This window comes from Aegilops tauschii, chromosome 2 (assembly GCF_002575655.3).
Source record: "Aegilops tauschii subsp. strangulata cultivar AL8/78 chromosome 2, Aet v6.0, whole genome shotgun sequence".
NCBI classification, from domain to species: domain Eukaryota; kingdom Viridiplantae; phylum Streptophyta; class Magnoliopsida; order Poales; family Poaceae; genus Aegilops; species Aegilops tauschii.
The window spans coordinates 217680744-217696851 of NC_053036.3; the positions used below are offsets into that span (position 1 = coordinate 217680744).

The 16108-nt window shown below is 50.5% G+C and overlaps 1 protein-coding gene across 1 annotated transcript; it reads left to right on the forward strand.

Annotated features, from left to right (window-relative positions):
* The first annotated feature begins 6345 nt into the window (after positions 1–6345).
* LOC141040894 (uncharacterized) lies at positions 6346–6705 on the forward strand. The gene has a single exon (XM_073507009.1). The coding sequence runs from the start codon at positions 6346–6348 to the stop codon at positions 6703–6705; it is 360 nt and encodes a 119-aa protein (XP_073363110.1).
* Positions 6706–16108: the final 9403 nt, after the last annotated feature.

Sequence of the window (16108 nt, forward strand, 5' to 3'; positions counted from 1 at the left end):
GAGGTGTCCGGGGGGTGCGTGGCACTCGTAGGGGCGTCGGGGAGGCAGCAGGCAGGCAGGAGGTGGCAGTGCGCGAGCGTGCGCGCCGCGGGCACGCGTCCCTGTCCTCCTGGCGAGAGGAGACAACTGGCGTGGCGAGTCAACTGGGCCGAACTACTGGGCCGGCTAGTAAGTGGCTCAGGTAAGCCTCTCTCCCCTTTTTTTGTATTTTGTTTTCTTTTCTATTTCTGTAATTTTGTTTCTGATTTAGTAAAATACTAAACCAATTTATTTTCTTCTGAAAATTAATGTAGGAACTAATTGGATTATTCCAGAGCCCTAGAGTAAAAATCTGAATTATTGGACATATATAATATATATAACATATATATATATATATATATATATATATATATATATCCAATGCAAATATTTACTGGATTAACTCAAATGGCCAAAAATAAATACTTCTGAGCTCCTAGAAATATTGGTTGGAATCTTAGCTCTGGCCAATATTATTAGAGAAAAACAGGAACATTTTCTTGGGCCAAATTGAAGCAATTTTTATCTAGATCATTTCCAAAATGATTTCTGAGGCTTTCACAAGTCCCTATTTCAAATTCATTGAATTTTAAACATGATGCACACATGACTAGCTAGCTCAGAGCAAAGCAAAACTAGGGATGTGACAACTCACCCCCACTAAACAAGAATCTCGTCCCGAGATTCAAGCATAGGGTAAAAGGAAGAGGGGACTCGAACTATTACAATCTTCATGATCCAACTGCCCTTCATAGGAACGTTGATTCCTTGCTTCATGTTGATCTTGATATCCTTGCTCTTGAGATCTTCACTCAACTCAATGACGAAGAAAGGATATTCCACAGGAAACGATCTCCTCAAAGATCGAGCGATTTACGATGATCGATTGAAGGGGTTCGGGGAAATGCCATACTCAGTTGGGAAAGGAAACTATGGTTATAGAACAACTCGGCAAACGGGAGGCACATTCCAATTGATACCGAGGATGTAACCTAGTGTCTGAGCGTGCTCTCAAGAACTTGAGCATTTCCATATTCATCAGGGTATTACCAACATCTGTGCCAAGATCCTGGTGACACCTCGTACTACCATGATGAATAACGATGTAGGATGCAGGTCTAAAGGAGGACAACACTTTCTCAGATTTGTCCTTAGCAATGCCAAGGAACAAAACCTGGATGATCGACCGAGAGACGGTTAGCACTCCGCTTCTAATGTTCTCCTTGATGTACTAGATACCAAGATCATACTTAAACGTATTAACATGGCCATCAAATGTAGGTCGGACTTCGGAAACAAAATGCATCCATAAGGAACAACTTCTAGAATAAGTCATAGAAAATCCTCATGGGATGTGACCAAACGGCTTAGTAAAGATACCACAATAATAGATCTTCCAGCTAGACGCGTCCACTTTACCGGAACCTATATCATAGTTCTTGGGAGAAGTTCCAACCATCATATCTGCCCGAGATTCAAATCTGGTTGGTAACAGGATAATTCAGACAACGTGTCTGGAAAAGAAAGTTTGCAACACAAACCGACGAGATGACGTTGCGAGATTCTCGAGAGATGAACTACGATAGCAAGCTCCAAAACATTAGCTGGTTCTGCTACACACATGTGAACACGCTGTCGCAGACAAGCATGACCACATAGTAGTCTTATAATAAAACACTACCGAGTTCAGGTGGGGAACCATCATTGTGGATAACAAAGTCCTTGCATAAGTCATGATTAGCTCTTAAGAAGGAACTTCTTCTCCTTGAACAAATCAATCAGTAGCTTGGTGTGCTAGGGAATACGTATGGAGTGAAGGTAATTAATCTACCAAACCATAGAATACTTTGCACGTATGCATGACCGATTTGGGATGATTCCAGAGGAAACAAAACAAACCTTTCTCAAATTCAGGGCGGCAACTTACACCTAATGCATGTGAACTTGGAGAAAGTCACTTCTTTTACCAAAGCATATACCTCATGAGCAGAACTCAAAGGCAATGCTTACAAAGTTTCCAACACTAGCTCAATGTTCAACACGAATCATGGAGGAGACAAAATGTTGCTGATGGGCTCAACATCAACTCATCGGAATTTCCATATCACTGGACTTCCACCATTATGTGAACAATGTGATAGTATTGGTCATACCAAAAGATGTAATGGTGCATGCTCGAGGGATCAACCATGAGTAAGACAACATTACGAACATCATTGGTGCTAACTTGATTTGACGATGGCCCACACTCAAATCAAGGTTTGGGCAAGGCGATAGGTTCAACAACTGATCACGAGGACCAATCGATGAAGAAATCATCGTTCTACAACAAACACACAAACACAAGATATCCCTTAACATGAACTAAGTCAGACAAGCTTTTATCTTCCAACTCTCCAAGTTGTTGTTTGGCTTAACCAACTAGCTCAGGGGTATCCAACACGGATTCTTGGAGAAAGAGTGGTTTATTGGAAAACCAACTTGATCACGAACTAAACATATCGGTCAGGGGACGATCTGGTGATACTTCCGTGAAGATATCCGGAAAATCATGAACCACCGAAATGTTATTAAGCTCGGGAGCAATCTTGCTTTCGAGGCAAGATGATATGATCAAAAGGGCGAGGGATTGACACAATCCTAACTCATTGATCGAAGATTGCACCACAAATAAGGACTAGGTAGCACGATCATTCTTAGGATGATGACTCAATAACCAGCACGCTAAGAATGAGAGTATTGTCCATTAACTACCAAGCAACATGGTTGCTAGGAGTATTGATTTCACACATCACGATTCACTTGTCGGCATTCCGGTTACAATAACACGGGAACCGAGGAATGAATAGTTATGGCGAGAAGTATTACTACATCAAGAACTCACAAGAGGTTGTGCAATTCCTATGATATTCCCGACATAAAGAGGGTAGCACTCCAAGGTAGAACAGAACAAAAGCTGGATTGGCATTTTGATCTGCAGAGCACAACTGCTTTGACCCAATCCTGGATATGGATGAGGTACTGGAGTTTGTTTCTCCTAGTCATTCCCGAATAGAATGGCTTGACGGACCATAAAAATAATAGGCATCGATGACACGAATGCACACATACTCTTGACTGTCGACTGATAGGCTAAGGTCAGAATACAACTAAAGGGGGACAACTCAAGGTGCATATAATTTTCTGAGTTGTGGACGCATGGATTAGTATGTCGAACAAGTTCAACATATTTCTTCCCGATAACCCATGCAGAAGAAGAAGGACTGGCAGATTCACAATTTGAATGGAGAACTCGTCGAGAGCACTCATTATTGTTATCTTTTGGTTCAACAAACTTCTGCCATCATGGTTCATGGTATTGGAAGAATGATATACCACGGACCTCGTGGACTATCGCAAAGGTTACTAATATCATAAAGGAACTAGCAAACACTACTAACAGAAGGTAAGTAGAGTGAATCTCGGGTTTAAGAACCCAGGAATAGAATACCTACTAACTAATAACATCACGGGATGCTTTTGAGAATGATGGCCAGAATCATCACACTAGGAATATAAAGCATTGCTAGATTACGAGGTGGTTCTCTAGGATGCCTAGGTTCATAATAATAGCTCCAACCTATATACCGAGGCAATGGAGTACCCCAACTCACTGATTAGGGTGGTTAATCTGACCCAAAGGAGCATCAGGAACGGGAGGAAAGGACTTGCAAAGGCATCAGACTATTTAGAAACCTGGGATGACTCGGACAACATAACGGCTGTAAATGCTCAAAAAGATTTGAGACATCCTGCAAAAATGTGGCATAACCACTCAACATCACAATAACAAGGTTCTGAGGCCAGCTACGAACATACGGAAGTAGTAGAAACTGCACAGGGGCTTGAATCCATCAATCCTATAAGTCTATGGATTAGTAACACGTGATCCTGATAGAAGAAAAGGAAGCCTAGTTCCTTAACCCCGTAGGAAAGATAGGATGACTCAGAACAGAAGGGCATAAGGTAAAGGAGTAAAAAGAGCCTTACGTTCCCATCCACAATCAATTCCCTTATATAACTAAAGCATTTCTAGACTCAACTTCAACCGGTTTGGCTTGGTAATCCTACAGGCAGTCAGGCTCTGATACCAAAGCTGTCAGGACCACGATCCTAAGTCACATCGATCTAGCATGTAACACATCATATCACTCTGTGGCCTCACACACGGTATTCCCACGGGTGCCACCTTACCTGACACGGGACCGTTTGCGCCTTTTGGCTCACGTACATGATAGTGTCGCTAGCATCCATATGACAGAGAACCCGGGCCAACCTGACTAGTCGTGAACCCAAAGTGACACTAACTTACAGGGACAGGCATACATGACCCAGCAACGAACGTGTCGGTCATCAGCGAGTGAATCCGGGCTGTAGCAACTAGGCTAGCAGGACTCCGGGAAATCCGGGCTGTAGCAGGCTAACAGGACTCCGAAAGACACCGCGTGACATTTCCCCAAAGGGACAGACACAGGATCGAAGAAGGACACATGCCGGCCAGTCTAAGTGTTCGGGAGCAATAGCAACTGGGCTAACAGGACTCCGGTAAACCGGGCTGTAGGAGACTACCATGGCTCAGTGGAAGCACTAGACTACATTTCCCCATAAGAGAGGCTACCAAGGATAGACAACTAGGTTGTCGGATCCACACATACCAAGCATTTCAATCATACACACAATATGCTCGATATGTGTAAATACAACATGGCATCACAACAAAACTCTACGACTCAAAGTATTTATTCATTAGGCTCCGAAGAGCCAGATATTACAAACATGGGTCTCATGACCCAGCATTCAAGTCATACAAGCAATAACACATGCGGAAGCTTATCTTGTCTGAGTACAGACAACTACAAATGAAAAAGGCTGAGAAGCCTGACTATCTACAAGACCCTGTCGAGGGCACAAGATCGTAGCTGAGGTAACAGGCTAAACGTCAAAGTCCACGCGGAACTACTAGTGAGACTGAGGTCTCTCTACAAAAACATAAATTAAGCAAACATGAGTACAAATGTACCCAGCAAGACTTACATCAGAACTAGCTACATATGCATCAGTATCAACAAAGGGGTGGTGGAGTTTAACTGCAGCAAGCCAGCTTTGACTCAGTGGCTATCTTGTACTACGATTGCAAGTAACTCTTTTGAGGTGGCGCACACGAGTCCACATATTCACCAATCAATACACCACTATGGATCGGCTCCCGTCTCCCTACGCGAACTCCATCACCATCACTGGTGACTACCGCAAGTCCCTGGAGTGCGCCCGAGACGGCGCCAAACTGGCCGAGTTGCTGGTCATTGCCGAGGAGCGGCGCTAGCTCGACCGAGTCGTCGACCTGGCCAGTGAGATGTCGGCCGTGCTGGTTCTGGCCAAGGAGCTGGACTACGAGGCCTCGTTCAAGCCCTCCAAGGAGACCAAGAAAGTGAAGTCAAACCCGGAAGACTCCAGCTGCAGCAAGTACGTTGTCGTAGGCACCCGCCTCGACAGCAAATAGGAAGGCGAGCTCGTCGACTTACTCCATCAGAATTGGGATATTTTTGCATGGGCCCCAAAGGACATGCCGGGTATCCCGAGGAAGTACGCCAAGCACAAACTCCACGTCCGCAAGGACGCCAAGCCTATCAACCAACCCCTATGACGTTTCTCTGAGGAGAAGAGAAGAACCATTGGTGAAGAGGTCGCCAAGCTTTTGGCGGCCGGCTTCATCATGGAAGTGTTTCACCCCGAGTGGCTGGCCAACCCAGTCCTCGTCCTGAAGAAGAACAAGACCTGGCGCATGTGTATTGACTACACCATCCTGAACAAGGCATGCCCAAAGGATCCATTCGCCCTCCCGCGGATCGATCAAGTCATTGACTCCACTGCCGGCTGTGAGCTCCCGTCCTTTCTGGATGCTTACTCCGGCTATCCCCAGATAAAGCTGGACCCGGCCGACGCCCTGAAGACGTCCTTCATCGTGCCCTTTGGCGCGTATTACATCACCATGTCATTTGGCCTGAAAATGCCGGCGCCACCTTCCAGCGCTGCATGCAGAAATGCTTGCTGCCGCAACTCGGCCGCAACATCCATGTCTACGTGGACGACATCGTGGTGAAGACCAAGCATCACCTCACGCTCCTCGATGACCTGAAGGAAACCTTCACCAACCTACACAAGTACCAAGTCAAGCTCAACCCGGAGAAATGCGTTTCCGGCGTCCCAGCCGGAAAGCTACTCGGCTTCCTCGTCTCGGAGAGCGGCATTGAGGCAAACCCGGAGAAGATCAAGGCCATCGAGCGCATGTGCAAGCCGGCCCGGTGGCGCGATGTCCAGAAGTTCACCGACTGCTTGGCCTCGGTCAGCTGGTTCCTCAACGGGCTGGGCGAGATGGCCTTGCCCCTGTATCAGCTGATGAAGAAGACGACGCCGTTCAAATGGAACGACCAGGATGACGAAGATTTCAGGGACCTCAAGCGCATGCTCTCCACCGCACCCGTCCTGGCCGCGCCGGCCGAGAAGGAGCCGCCATTGCTCTACATTGCCGCAACCTCGCGGTCGGTCAGCACAGTGATGGTGGTTGAGCGACCAGAGAAGGGCAAGATCCAAGCCGTCCAGCGCCCTGTCTACTACCTAAGTGAGGTGCTCTCCGCCTCCAAGTAGAACTACCCGCACTGCGTGAAGATGTGTTATGGCGTGTACTTCACCGCCAAGAAATTGAAGCAGTATTTCCAAGAGCACGTTGTTACCGTGGTTAGCACGGCCCCCCCTCGGCGAGATCATCGGTTGCCGGGACGCCTTTGGCCGGGTTGCCAAGTGGGCGCTCGAGCTAGCCGGCCACACCATCCTCTACGAGCCTCGCACTACGATCAAGTCCCAGGCCCTGGCTAACTTCCTCGTCAACTGGACTGAGACCTAGTACATGCCACCGCCGCCGGACTCGACACACTGGCGCATGCACTTCGACGGCTCCAAGATGCGCCTCGGCCTAGGGGCCGGCATCGTGCTGCCTCCAACAACGTCGTCAAGTACGAAGACCTTGTCCATGGCCTCCGGCTTGCCAAGGAACTCGGCATCCGGCGCATCCTGTGCTACGACGACTTAGATTTGGTGGTGAAGTAGTACTCCGGCGAATGGGACGCCCGCGACTCCAACATGGAAAGCTATCGCTTCCTCGTCGAAAAGATGTCCGGTTTTTTCATCGGCTGCGAATTCCTCCATGTTCCGCGAACGGAAAATGAGGCCACTGACACGCTCGCCAAGATCGCCTTGTCACGGCAGTCCGTACCGTCCGTCATCTCCCTCGAGCACCTGCACAAGCCGTCCGTCAAGCTGTCCCGGGACTCCGAGTCCATGTTCATGCCAGAAATCCTGGCCGCACCTCAACCCGACCCGAGGACTGTCGAACCCGGCCCGGGGTCTGCTGAACCCGGCTCGAGGATTGCTGAGCCCGTCTCAGGGACCGCAACCCTTGACCCGGCCGCCGTCGTCCTTGACCCGGCCGCCGTCATCCCCGACCCGGCCGTCGCCGCCCCGGAACCCACCTTGGTGGCCATCTTCGCCGTGGTGATGGCTCCATCGTGGGCCCTACCCATATCAGAGTTTCTGGAGAACGGGTGTCGGTGTCAAAACCGGCGGATCTCGGGTAGGGGGTCCCAAACTGTGCATCTAGGATCGATGGTAACGGGAGACGAGAGACACGATGTTTACCCAGGTTCGGGCCCTCTCTATGGAGGTAATACCCTATTTTCTACTTGATTGATCTTGATGAATATGAGTGTTACAAGAGTTGATCTACCACGAGATCGTAATGGCAAAACCCTAGAAGTCTAGCCTATGTGTATATGGTAATGAATGCCTCCTATCCGGACTATGCTCTCCGGTTTATATAGACACCGGAGAGATCTAGGGTTACATGGGGTCGATTACATAAGAAGGAATCTTCACAGCTGGTCGCCTAGCTTGCCTTCCACGCCAAGGAAAGGCCAATCCGGACACGAGTATGGTCTTCGGTCTTCATGCCTTCACAGCCCATCAGTCCAGCCCATAGATAGCAGGCTGGACGCCCGAGGACCCCTTAGTCCAGGACTCCCTTAGTAGCCCCTGAACCTGGCTTCAATCACGAGGAGTCCGGCGCGCAGATTGTCTTCGGCATTGCAAGGCGGGTTCCCCTTTCTCCGAACTCCAAGATAGTCTTCGGATGTAGTAGATATATCCGGAGCTGTATATATATTTGCAGAAAATATACGAGCCTAATTTATTGGAAACTGTTTATGACATCACGCCTGCCTGGTCACTATTTCCAACCGTTGGCTGGCGCGTCGCCCCACGTCTCGGGACGCAGTTTTACTGGCTTGTCTTAACAAGGCAGAGATCGTGTTCCCATATTCACGGGATTTTCATTAATGCAGGCGTGGGTAACCCAACCGTCCCCGGGTACAACTCTCTAGAGATTGGTAAGTTTCGAGACCCAGGTGGATACGCTTAGTACTTGGGTACTTTATATAGGGTCCCAGACTCGTCTTCTTCCTTTGCGCTCGCTTCTTCCTCAACCCTAGCCAGCCCAAGTTCCAACCCTCGGGTTCCCATCGCCACCAGACCCAATCATGTCCGGATCCTGCCGTCCAGGCCGATGGGTGGCTTCTTCTGTCATAGAGGAGGATATTGCGAAGCTCTGCGCAGCGAGGTATCTCACCCCGGAAATCCTCCATCGGCTTCCTGCACAGGGGCAGGTCGTTCCTACCCCCAAATCTGGCGAGAGGGTAGTGTTTGTGCCCCACTTCCTCCATGGGTTAGGGTTCACGCTTAACCCCTTCGTCCGGGGGCTCATGTTTTACTATGGGCTAGACTTTCACGATCTGGCCCCGGACTCTATTCTCCTCATCTCGACATTTATCGTCACATGCGAGGCCTTCCTCCAGACTCCTCTGCACTTTGGTTTGGGGTTCAAGACCTTTGACGTGAGGCCGCAGGTGACAGAGGAGGAGCAGGCAGAGTGCGGCAACGTCACAATAGGCAAGCTTGCCAGCGCGGTTTGGTTTGAAGGATCTTTCGCCAAGTCTTCAGACCTATGGCAGCAGGGGTGGTTTTATATCAACGAGCCGCAGGGCTCCAAATGGGCGGCTACGCCTGCGTTCCGACCCGGCCGTCCAATTCAGCTTGCTTCATGGATCAATAAGGGACTGGACTGGGATCCGTCAATGAAGTGCAGACTCTGCAAGGTCGCGTCCGAAGCCTTATCGAGAAGGGCATCGGACTTGTGAACGTTGTTCAAGTAATGCTAGTCCGCCGGACCCTGCCATGTCAGCGGAGGCCTCTCCGTATGTGGGAGTTTAATCCCGAAGGACGGTAGACTCTTCAGCACTTCCTCGGCACTACGCACGAGGGAATGTGGAAATTATTTTTCGGGGAATGAGAGCAATGGCCGGACTCCACCAAAGATGTTGGCCTCGACTGGAATCATCCGGACACCGCGGTGAGTATTCGATCTCCGCACACCCTTTATTCGAGTATCTCTTGGTAAGATATTGAAAAATCCATCCCTTCACAGGACTGGATAAAGAAAGCGGTGTTGATCTGGTGTCCGGCGCCTCTTCCCGAAGACTCTGCGAACGCCCTACTAACGAGGATGCTGACTCCGACACTGTACCAGGTGTCTGCAGAGGAGTGCGAGAACAGGGAGGCCGGAGGTGGTCTCTGCCCCAACAATAAATAAGACGTTGTGTTCGGGGAAACCGAAACCTTCTTGCCCGAGGGCAAAGGTGCAGAGGAGGCCTTCCATGGCAAGAAAAGGGCCGCTTCTGAAGGTCAGGAGGGGAAACCTTCCAAGAAAGGGAAAACGCCATCGACGGGCCACTAGGGTCGGGCAAGCGATGTTGACGTTGAGCTTTATGATGAGGATAAACCTCTGGCCAAACCGTAAGTGCAGCAGGGTACTTAAACCATACCTCCTTCGTTTCTTATTACTGAAGTAATCCTCGGACATGCGTATGTCCTCGCAGGTTAACGCCTAGGGTTTCCCAATTGTCCTCTACCTCGGGAGACCTTCTTCTAGAGATGATGGAGAGTGACACACCTTCTCCAGTCCCCTCGCCCAACAGGGCGGATGATTCTGAGGTATCGTCCCAGGGGGCTCCTCCTGGTCGACAAGCAGTGCAGGAAACGAAGAGGGCATTACCCGAAGGTGCTGTCTCTGTCACTCAGGGTTCGGGAATCAAGCATGGCGGCCCCGCCCTATCCGGTTTAGAACCGGAGACGATCCTGGGGGCGAGTGGGCGGATTCCTTCAAAGGAATACCGTACTCTGGCGGCGGCTTCCGAAGACCCAGAAGCGCCGGAAATGCTGACGGACATGCTGCGACAAGCGTCCGTTTCGGAGGAACACCGTGCCTTGATGGTTACGGTGGTCAAAAAGGTTCTATCCGCGAAGAGTGGGTTGAACGAGGCCTTCACGAGCCTCCTAAGGGGTTTTGAGGTTTGTGATGTAGTTTTGCCAATTGAATTATATTGACAGAATGCACCTGTTGTATATGCAATAGCCCCTGAGACTTGGATTGCCTTCTGACGGAAGCGACCAGAGGATCAAAAAGATATGCTCAGTTGCTAACCTTGATTTAACTTGGAATACCGGCTGCCTCCCCTCATGCGGCTACCCGAAATACGGAAGTGGCCGAACTGCGGCGAAAGCTGGATATTGCGGAAGATGACATTGCATTGATCAACAGGCGTCTTGACGACTCGCAAGGTATATATGTTGAGCATTCCTTACACCAATGTGCTTGTAATGGAGGCCTGATGCCGAAAAGGGTTTATATGAAATGTGCATGTTTGTAGATGGTGCTGCCGCCGTTGAAGCTCTTCGGGCGGAGCTAGCCCGGGCCAAGGAGCGGGCCCGACGTAGTGATGCGGCTGTCGAGAAGGCATCGGCTGATCTAAGACCCGAACAAGCGGCTCGGCGCCAAAGTGAGGAGAAAATATCCGCACTGGCGCTTGAATTGAAGAATACTGCCAGCCGCTGTGAATTCCTTGAGAAGGAGAATAAAGCCAACATGGCTGAGCTTGATAAGGCCGTACGAGAGGCGAGTGAAGCTCGATCTAAATCTAGGGCAGCTCATGAAGAGATTCGGCAAGCTAAGGAGATAGCGGCTGGTAAGCCCTTTTTGCTTCAGACCAAGTTTGGCGATCTAGACTATGCTCAGCTAAACCAGGTCTGGAGTTCTCCGGCTGAACTTTTGGACTTGCCGAAGAGTTCTTCCGATGCGGCGCAATTTTACCACGCACAAGAGGGGTATGCAACGGAGAAGCTTTTCTGGTCACAATTCGGCGCGTCGAAGCGCCCTCTGTTGCTCAATGAACAGATGTCCTAGTGGGCCGAGCTTCATAGGATATCTGGCGACGCCATGAAGAACGTCATAATCCGGTTGTGGACAAGTGAGCCTATTCCGAGTAGTTATTTTGGTCTGGTGCGGTGGCTTGTTGACGCGGTGCCACATATCGATGCTGTGAAGCGGTCGGCGTGCATTGAGGGTGCACGGATGGCCTTTGCCCGAGTCAAAACATTTTGGGGAAAGATGAAGGCCATTCATGTTGCGGCGAGGAGTCCACCCAAGGGCCAGGACCGTAATGAGCCGGAGCACTATTTTGGAGACGTCTTGGATGCCACCCGCTTGATAGAGGGTCAATGCTTGAAAGATATAATGTTCGAGTGATTTATATAATGATGTAACAGACAACTTTAAAGTTAATCTATTTATATTTTGCTCAAAAGCTTGAATTCCTCCTCTGTGGCTGTTTTAGTATAATCTGAAAGTTTTCCAGTCGTCGGCTTCAGCCCCTCGTAGGAAGTACAGGGGTGTTCGAAAAAGCATTTAATCACTCTTTATCCAACGTCTTGGTCCATAAAGGAGGTGATAATGCGGCGAACCAGGCAATCGGACTATAGGGCGTTAAAACTTTCACTTAGCCATAGGAGTTTTATGGTGGGGCTATGACATAGCCCCTGGTATGTATGCGGTGCATAGTGCTTTACATATGTTGATCTAAAAAAGATCCCTTGTGTGACACGGAGAATCACTAAAGATTCGCATAAGTCGTCAAGTGGTTGACCAGCTCTCGCCGCATCATGACAGTCAGTTTTCGGCTTTCTCTACTGAGGTGCTCATCCGGTCTAGGCCAGGGCACAATCGCAGTAGTTCTCCCTTTACTACCCTAGCCGATAGAGCAGAACGTATGGTAGCAAGCACAGGAGCCGGGCAACCAAACTATTGACCAAAGACAATGATTCGGAGCTGATGCATATTAGGCCAGACTTGCGACACCGAAGTACCCTATAGACCTGTTCGGACTGTTACTGGCGGCTCGTTTGTTCCCATACCGGGCCCCTGGCAAGTTATGCCGAGGCGCGTCTTGTAAGGTAGCCGTTACGGCCGGACTCATTGTAGAAAGAGCATAAAAGATTAGTTCAGATAAATTTTACTGGGAGCGGAGCAATATGCCAATGATAAATATATATAAAGAGTAAAAACCACAACCCAGCTATTTGACATGCTCGAGGTTGGGAACAGCGGAAAAGGGTATAGTACAGGCTCAAAAGAAAGAGTGCGGTCTACAAAAGCTTATTTTGGACCTCCTGTTGCACATCTGCGCTGCCCGTCCTCGGGAAGGGGAATCCTTAACGGGGTGGCCCCGTAGGTGAGTGTGCGGATCTGAACTTTGGGAGAGTCCGATGTAGATGCTGTCCTGATGGTCACCTGTTTTTAAGAAATGATACAGAAAAATAAGAAAGATGGATAAGAACGTTACGGGGATTCTTGCAGGGTTGTCCATATTGTGCTTCCGCCGATGCCCATGGTATCTTGAGTGCATAGTGATGTACGCGTGGTGTGAACTTTGCCAGTACAACAGGTGGGTGGCGGAAGCCAAACTGCTATTTCCGTTCTGGGAGTGGTCGAACTTCAGAGGGAAAGTGTTTCTGGCCCCTGGTGTTCGGCTGGCGAGCCGATCCGTCGTCTCTATCGCCTGGCGGCCTCCTCCCCTTGCGACCGGCGTTGAGCTTGCCTGCCTGCTTGAGGACCCAACAGTTTCTGTTGGTATGATTAGCTGGCCTATGAGGGTGACCGTGAATCTGACAAGGTCGGTCCAATATCCTGTCAAGGGTGGATGGTCCATCCTGGTTTGCCTTTAGTGGCTTCTTCCGTTGACCGGGCTTAAGACTGTGAAATCCGGCGTTCACCGCTGTGTCGCATGTATTACTACGACTGTTGTGTTCGGTTCGTCGTGGCTTAGCGTTGCCGTCTCGAATTTCGGAAGTGCCCGGGTCGCTGGCGTTGTTGCTTTTACGAGCGAGCTAGTTGTCTTCTCCCGCACAAAAGAGAGTCATTAGAGCGGTAAGGGTTGTCATGGACTTGGGTCCTTCCTGGTCGAGGTGACGCGCTAGCCATTCATCCCGGACGGCATGTTTGAAGGTTGCGAGGGCTTCTGCGTCCAGACAATCGCCAATTTGGTTCTTTTTGACTAAGAACCTAGTCCAGAGCTCCCTAACTGACTCGCCGGGCTTCTGGACAATATGACTTAAGTCATCGGTATCTAGAGGCCGTACATATGTTCCTTGGAAGTTGTCTCGAAAGGCGTCTTCCAAGTCTTCCCAGCTACCGATAGAATTTTCTGGTAAACTGTTTAGCTAGTAGCGAGCTGGCCCCTTAAGCTTGAGAGGTATGTATTTAATGGCATGAAGGTCGTCTCCACGAGCCATGTGAATATGGAGGAGGTAATCCTCAATCCATACCGCGGGATCTGTTGTTCCATCATATGATTCGATGTTAATGGGTTTGAACATGTCTGGGAATTCGTGCTCCATTACCTCGTCGGTGAAGCAGAGAGGGTGTGCGGCTCCTGTATGTTGGGCCACACTGTGAAGCACCTCCGGCGGACTCCGCTTACGGAGTTCGGACCGGGCGTGGTCGGCTCTGTAGTGTCCGAATGGGTGACCATCATAGTCGGTCGGGGTGTATCTCCTTGATCTGTACATCGATCTTGTGCGCCCTGCTCTATCCTCCAGGTCTTGGTTGATGTCGCGAGTGTTCCCTCGAGCTGTTTTGCTCTTGATTTGACGGACGGATGGGTTGGTATGTTGCTCTATTTGGGCTGCTGCTTTGTCTGGACCGAACTGTGGCCGGCCCACCGCATTGTTCGACGGTGTTGTGGGCTCCAGCCCCCTGCCATTGTATTGAGGGAGCCACCTACCCTTTGGGTGGCTTTTGTCTGGGCTACTAAGGCCATATTCTTCGGCAGCCAGGACCTCGGTCCATCTAGCATTGAGCAAATCTTGGCTTGCTTGAAGTTGCAGCTGCTTCTTCCTTAAGCTCCTTGCAGTGGCTATAAGCCGGCGTTTAAAACGCTCCTGCTCGAGAGGTTCCTTAGGCACGATAAAATCCTCGCTGCCGAGGATCTCCTCTTCCTCAGAGGGTGGGAGATAATTGCTGTCCTCCGAGTCTCCATATGTGGCCTGTTCATCAGGGCTGTCTTGCCCGCTTTCCTGTTCCTCTTGTTCGGATTCTACCTCAACAGGGTCTTCATTGTCCGGAGTGTTTTCTCTTGGGCGATGTGGCTTGGAGCGGCGCCGTGGGCGCCGGTGTTCGGACTATGTACCAGGAGGTTTATTCTCGACTGGATCCTTCTCATCATCGGGTGTGTCTATCATACACACATCATATCAGGAATTGGCCATCCCGTGTCTAGCGGGTAGCGAGCTCTGGCCCTGCCCCTCATCGTCGTCCATACTAGCGATGTCTTCAGAGCGGGGGTCAGGCGTGTTGGTTGGGTCTTCGACGGTGGCTATAAAGTGGGTAGCGGGTGGGAAGCAAAATTCTCTATCATCCGCCGTAAGTTCGAACCGAACATAGTTCGGCGACGAGCCATCTGCCAGGGATAGGTTTTTTAATGAGTTTAGTAGGTCGCCCATGGGCGAGTGTTGGAAGACATCTGCGGTGCTGAACTTGAAGATCGATAACTGATCGAGTTTGGTATCCGCGGGGTTGCAGGGTTCGGAACTCGACGCCGGAGAAGAGTCCGGGGTTCCGTTGATGCAGATGTCGTACGTAGTGGAATCTGCGAGCGGCTCCCACGCCGCAGAATCGGTAGCCCCCGCGATGGGGTTAAGCTTCCCATCTTCGGGGGACTAGATTAGCTCCGGATCTAAGGCCAGAGTTGCTGCAGGATCTCTCTCCTGGATGCGGCCCGATGACAGGTTTAAGCCATGTCCATCGGGGCAGCGGGGAGCGATTGCCGCGGTCTCGAATCCGTCGAAGATCAAGCCTCCACGGATGTCCGCAATGTAGTTCCAGCTTTCGAATCTGACTTGATGGCCAGGGGCGTAGCTGTCGATCTGCTCCAAATGGCCAAGTGAGTTGGCCTGCAGTACGAAGCCGCCGAACACGAAGATCTGTTCGGGGAGAAAGGTTTCTCCCTGGACAGCGTCATCATCGACGATTGAAGGGGCCATCAAACCTTTTGACGATGGCACAGTGGAACTCTCAATGAAAGCACCAATGTCGGTGTCAAAACCGGCGGATCTCGGGTAGGTGGTCCCGAACTATGCGTCTAGGATCGATGGTAGCAGGAGACAGGAGATACACCCCGACGGACTATGACGGTCACCCATTCGGACACTACAGAGCCAACCACGCCCGGTTCTCCCCATGGACGAGCCCAAGGCCCAACAAGTGCAGCGCCGGGCGTCCGCCTACAGAATCATCAACAATGATCTCGTTAAGCGCAGCTCCACCGGCATGTTTCAGCATTGCGTCAAGCAAGACAAGGGCATTGAGATCCTCCTCGACATTCACCAGGGTGAGTGCGGTCACCATGCTGCCTCAAGGTCCTTGTTGGCCAAGGCTTTTCGCCATGGCTTCTACTGGCCCACGGCCCTCCAAAACGCCGAGTCGCTTGTCCTCAAGTGTGAGGGATGCCAGCGCTTTAGCAAGCATAGCCACCAGCCGGCTTCAGCACTCCGGACCATTCCGTTCTCCTGGCCTTTCGCAGTCTGGGGACTTGACATGGTGGGGCCCTTC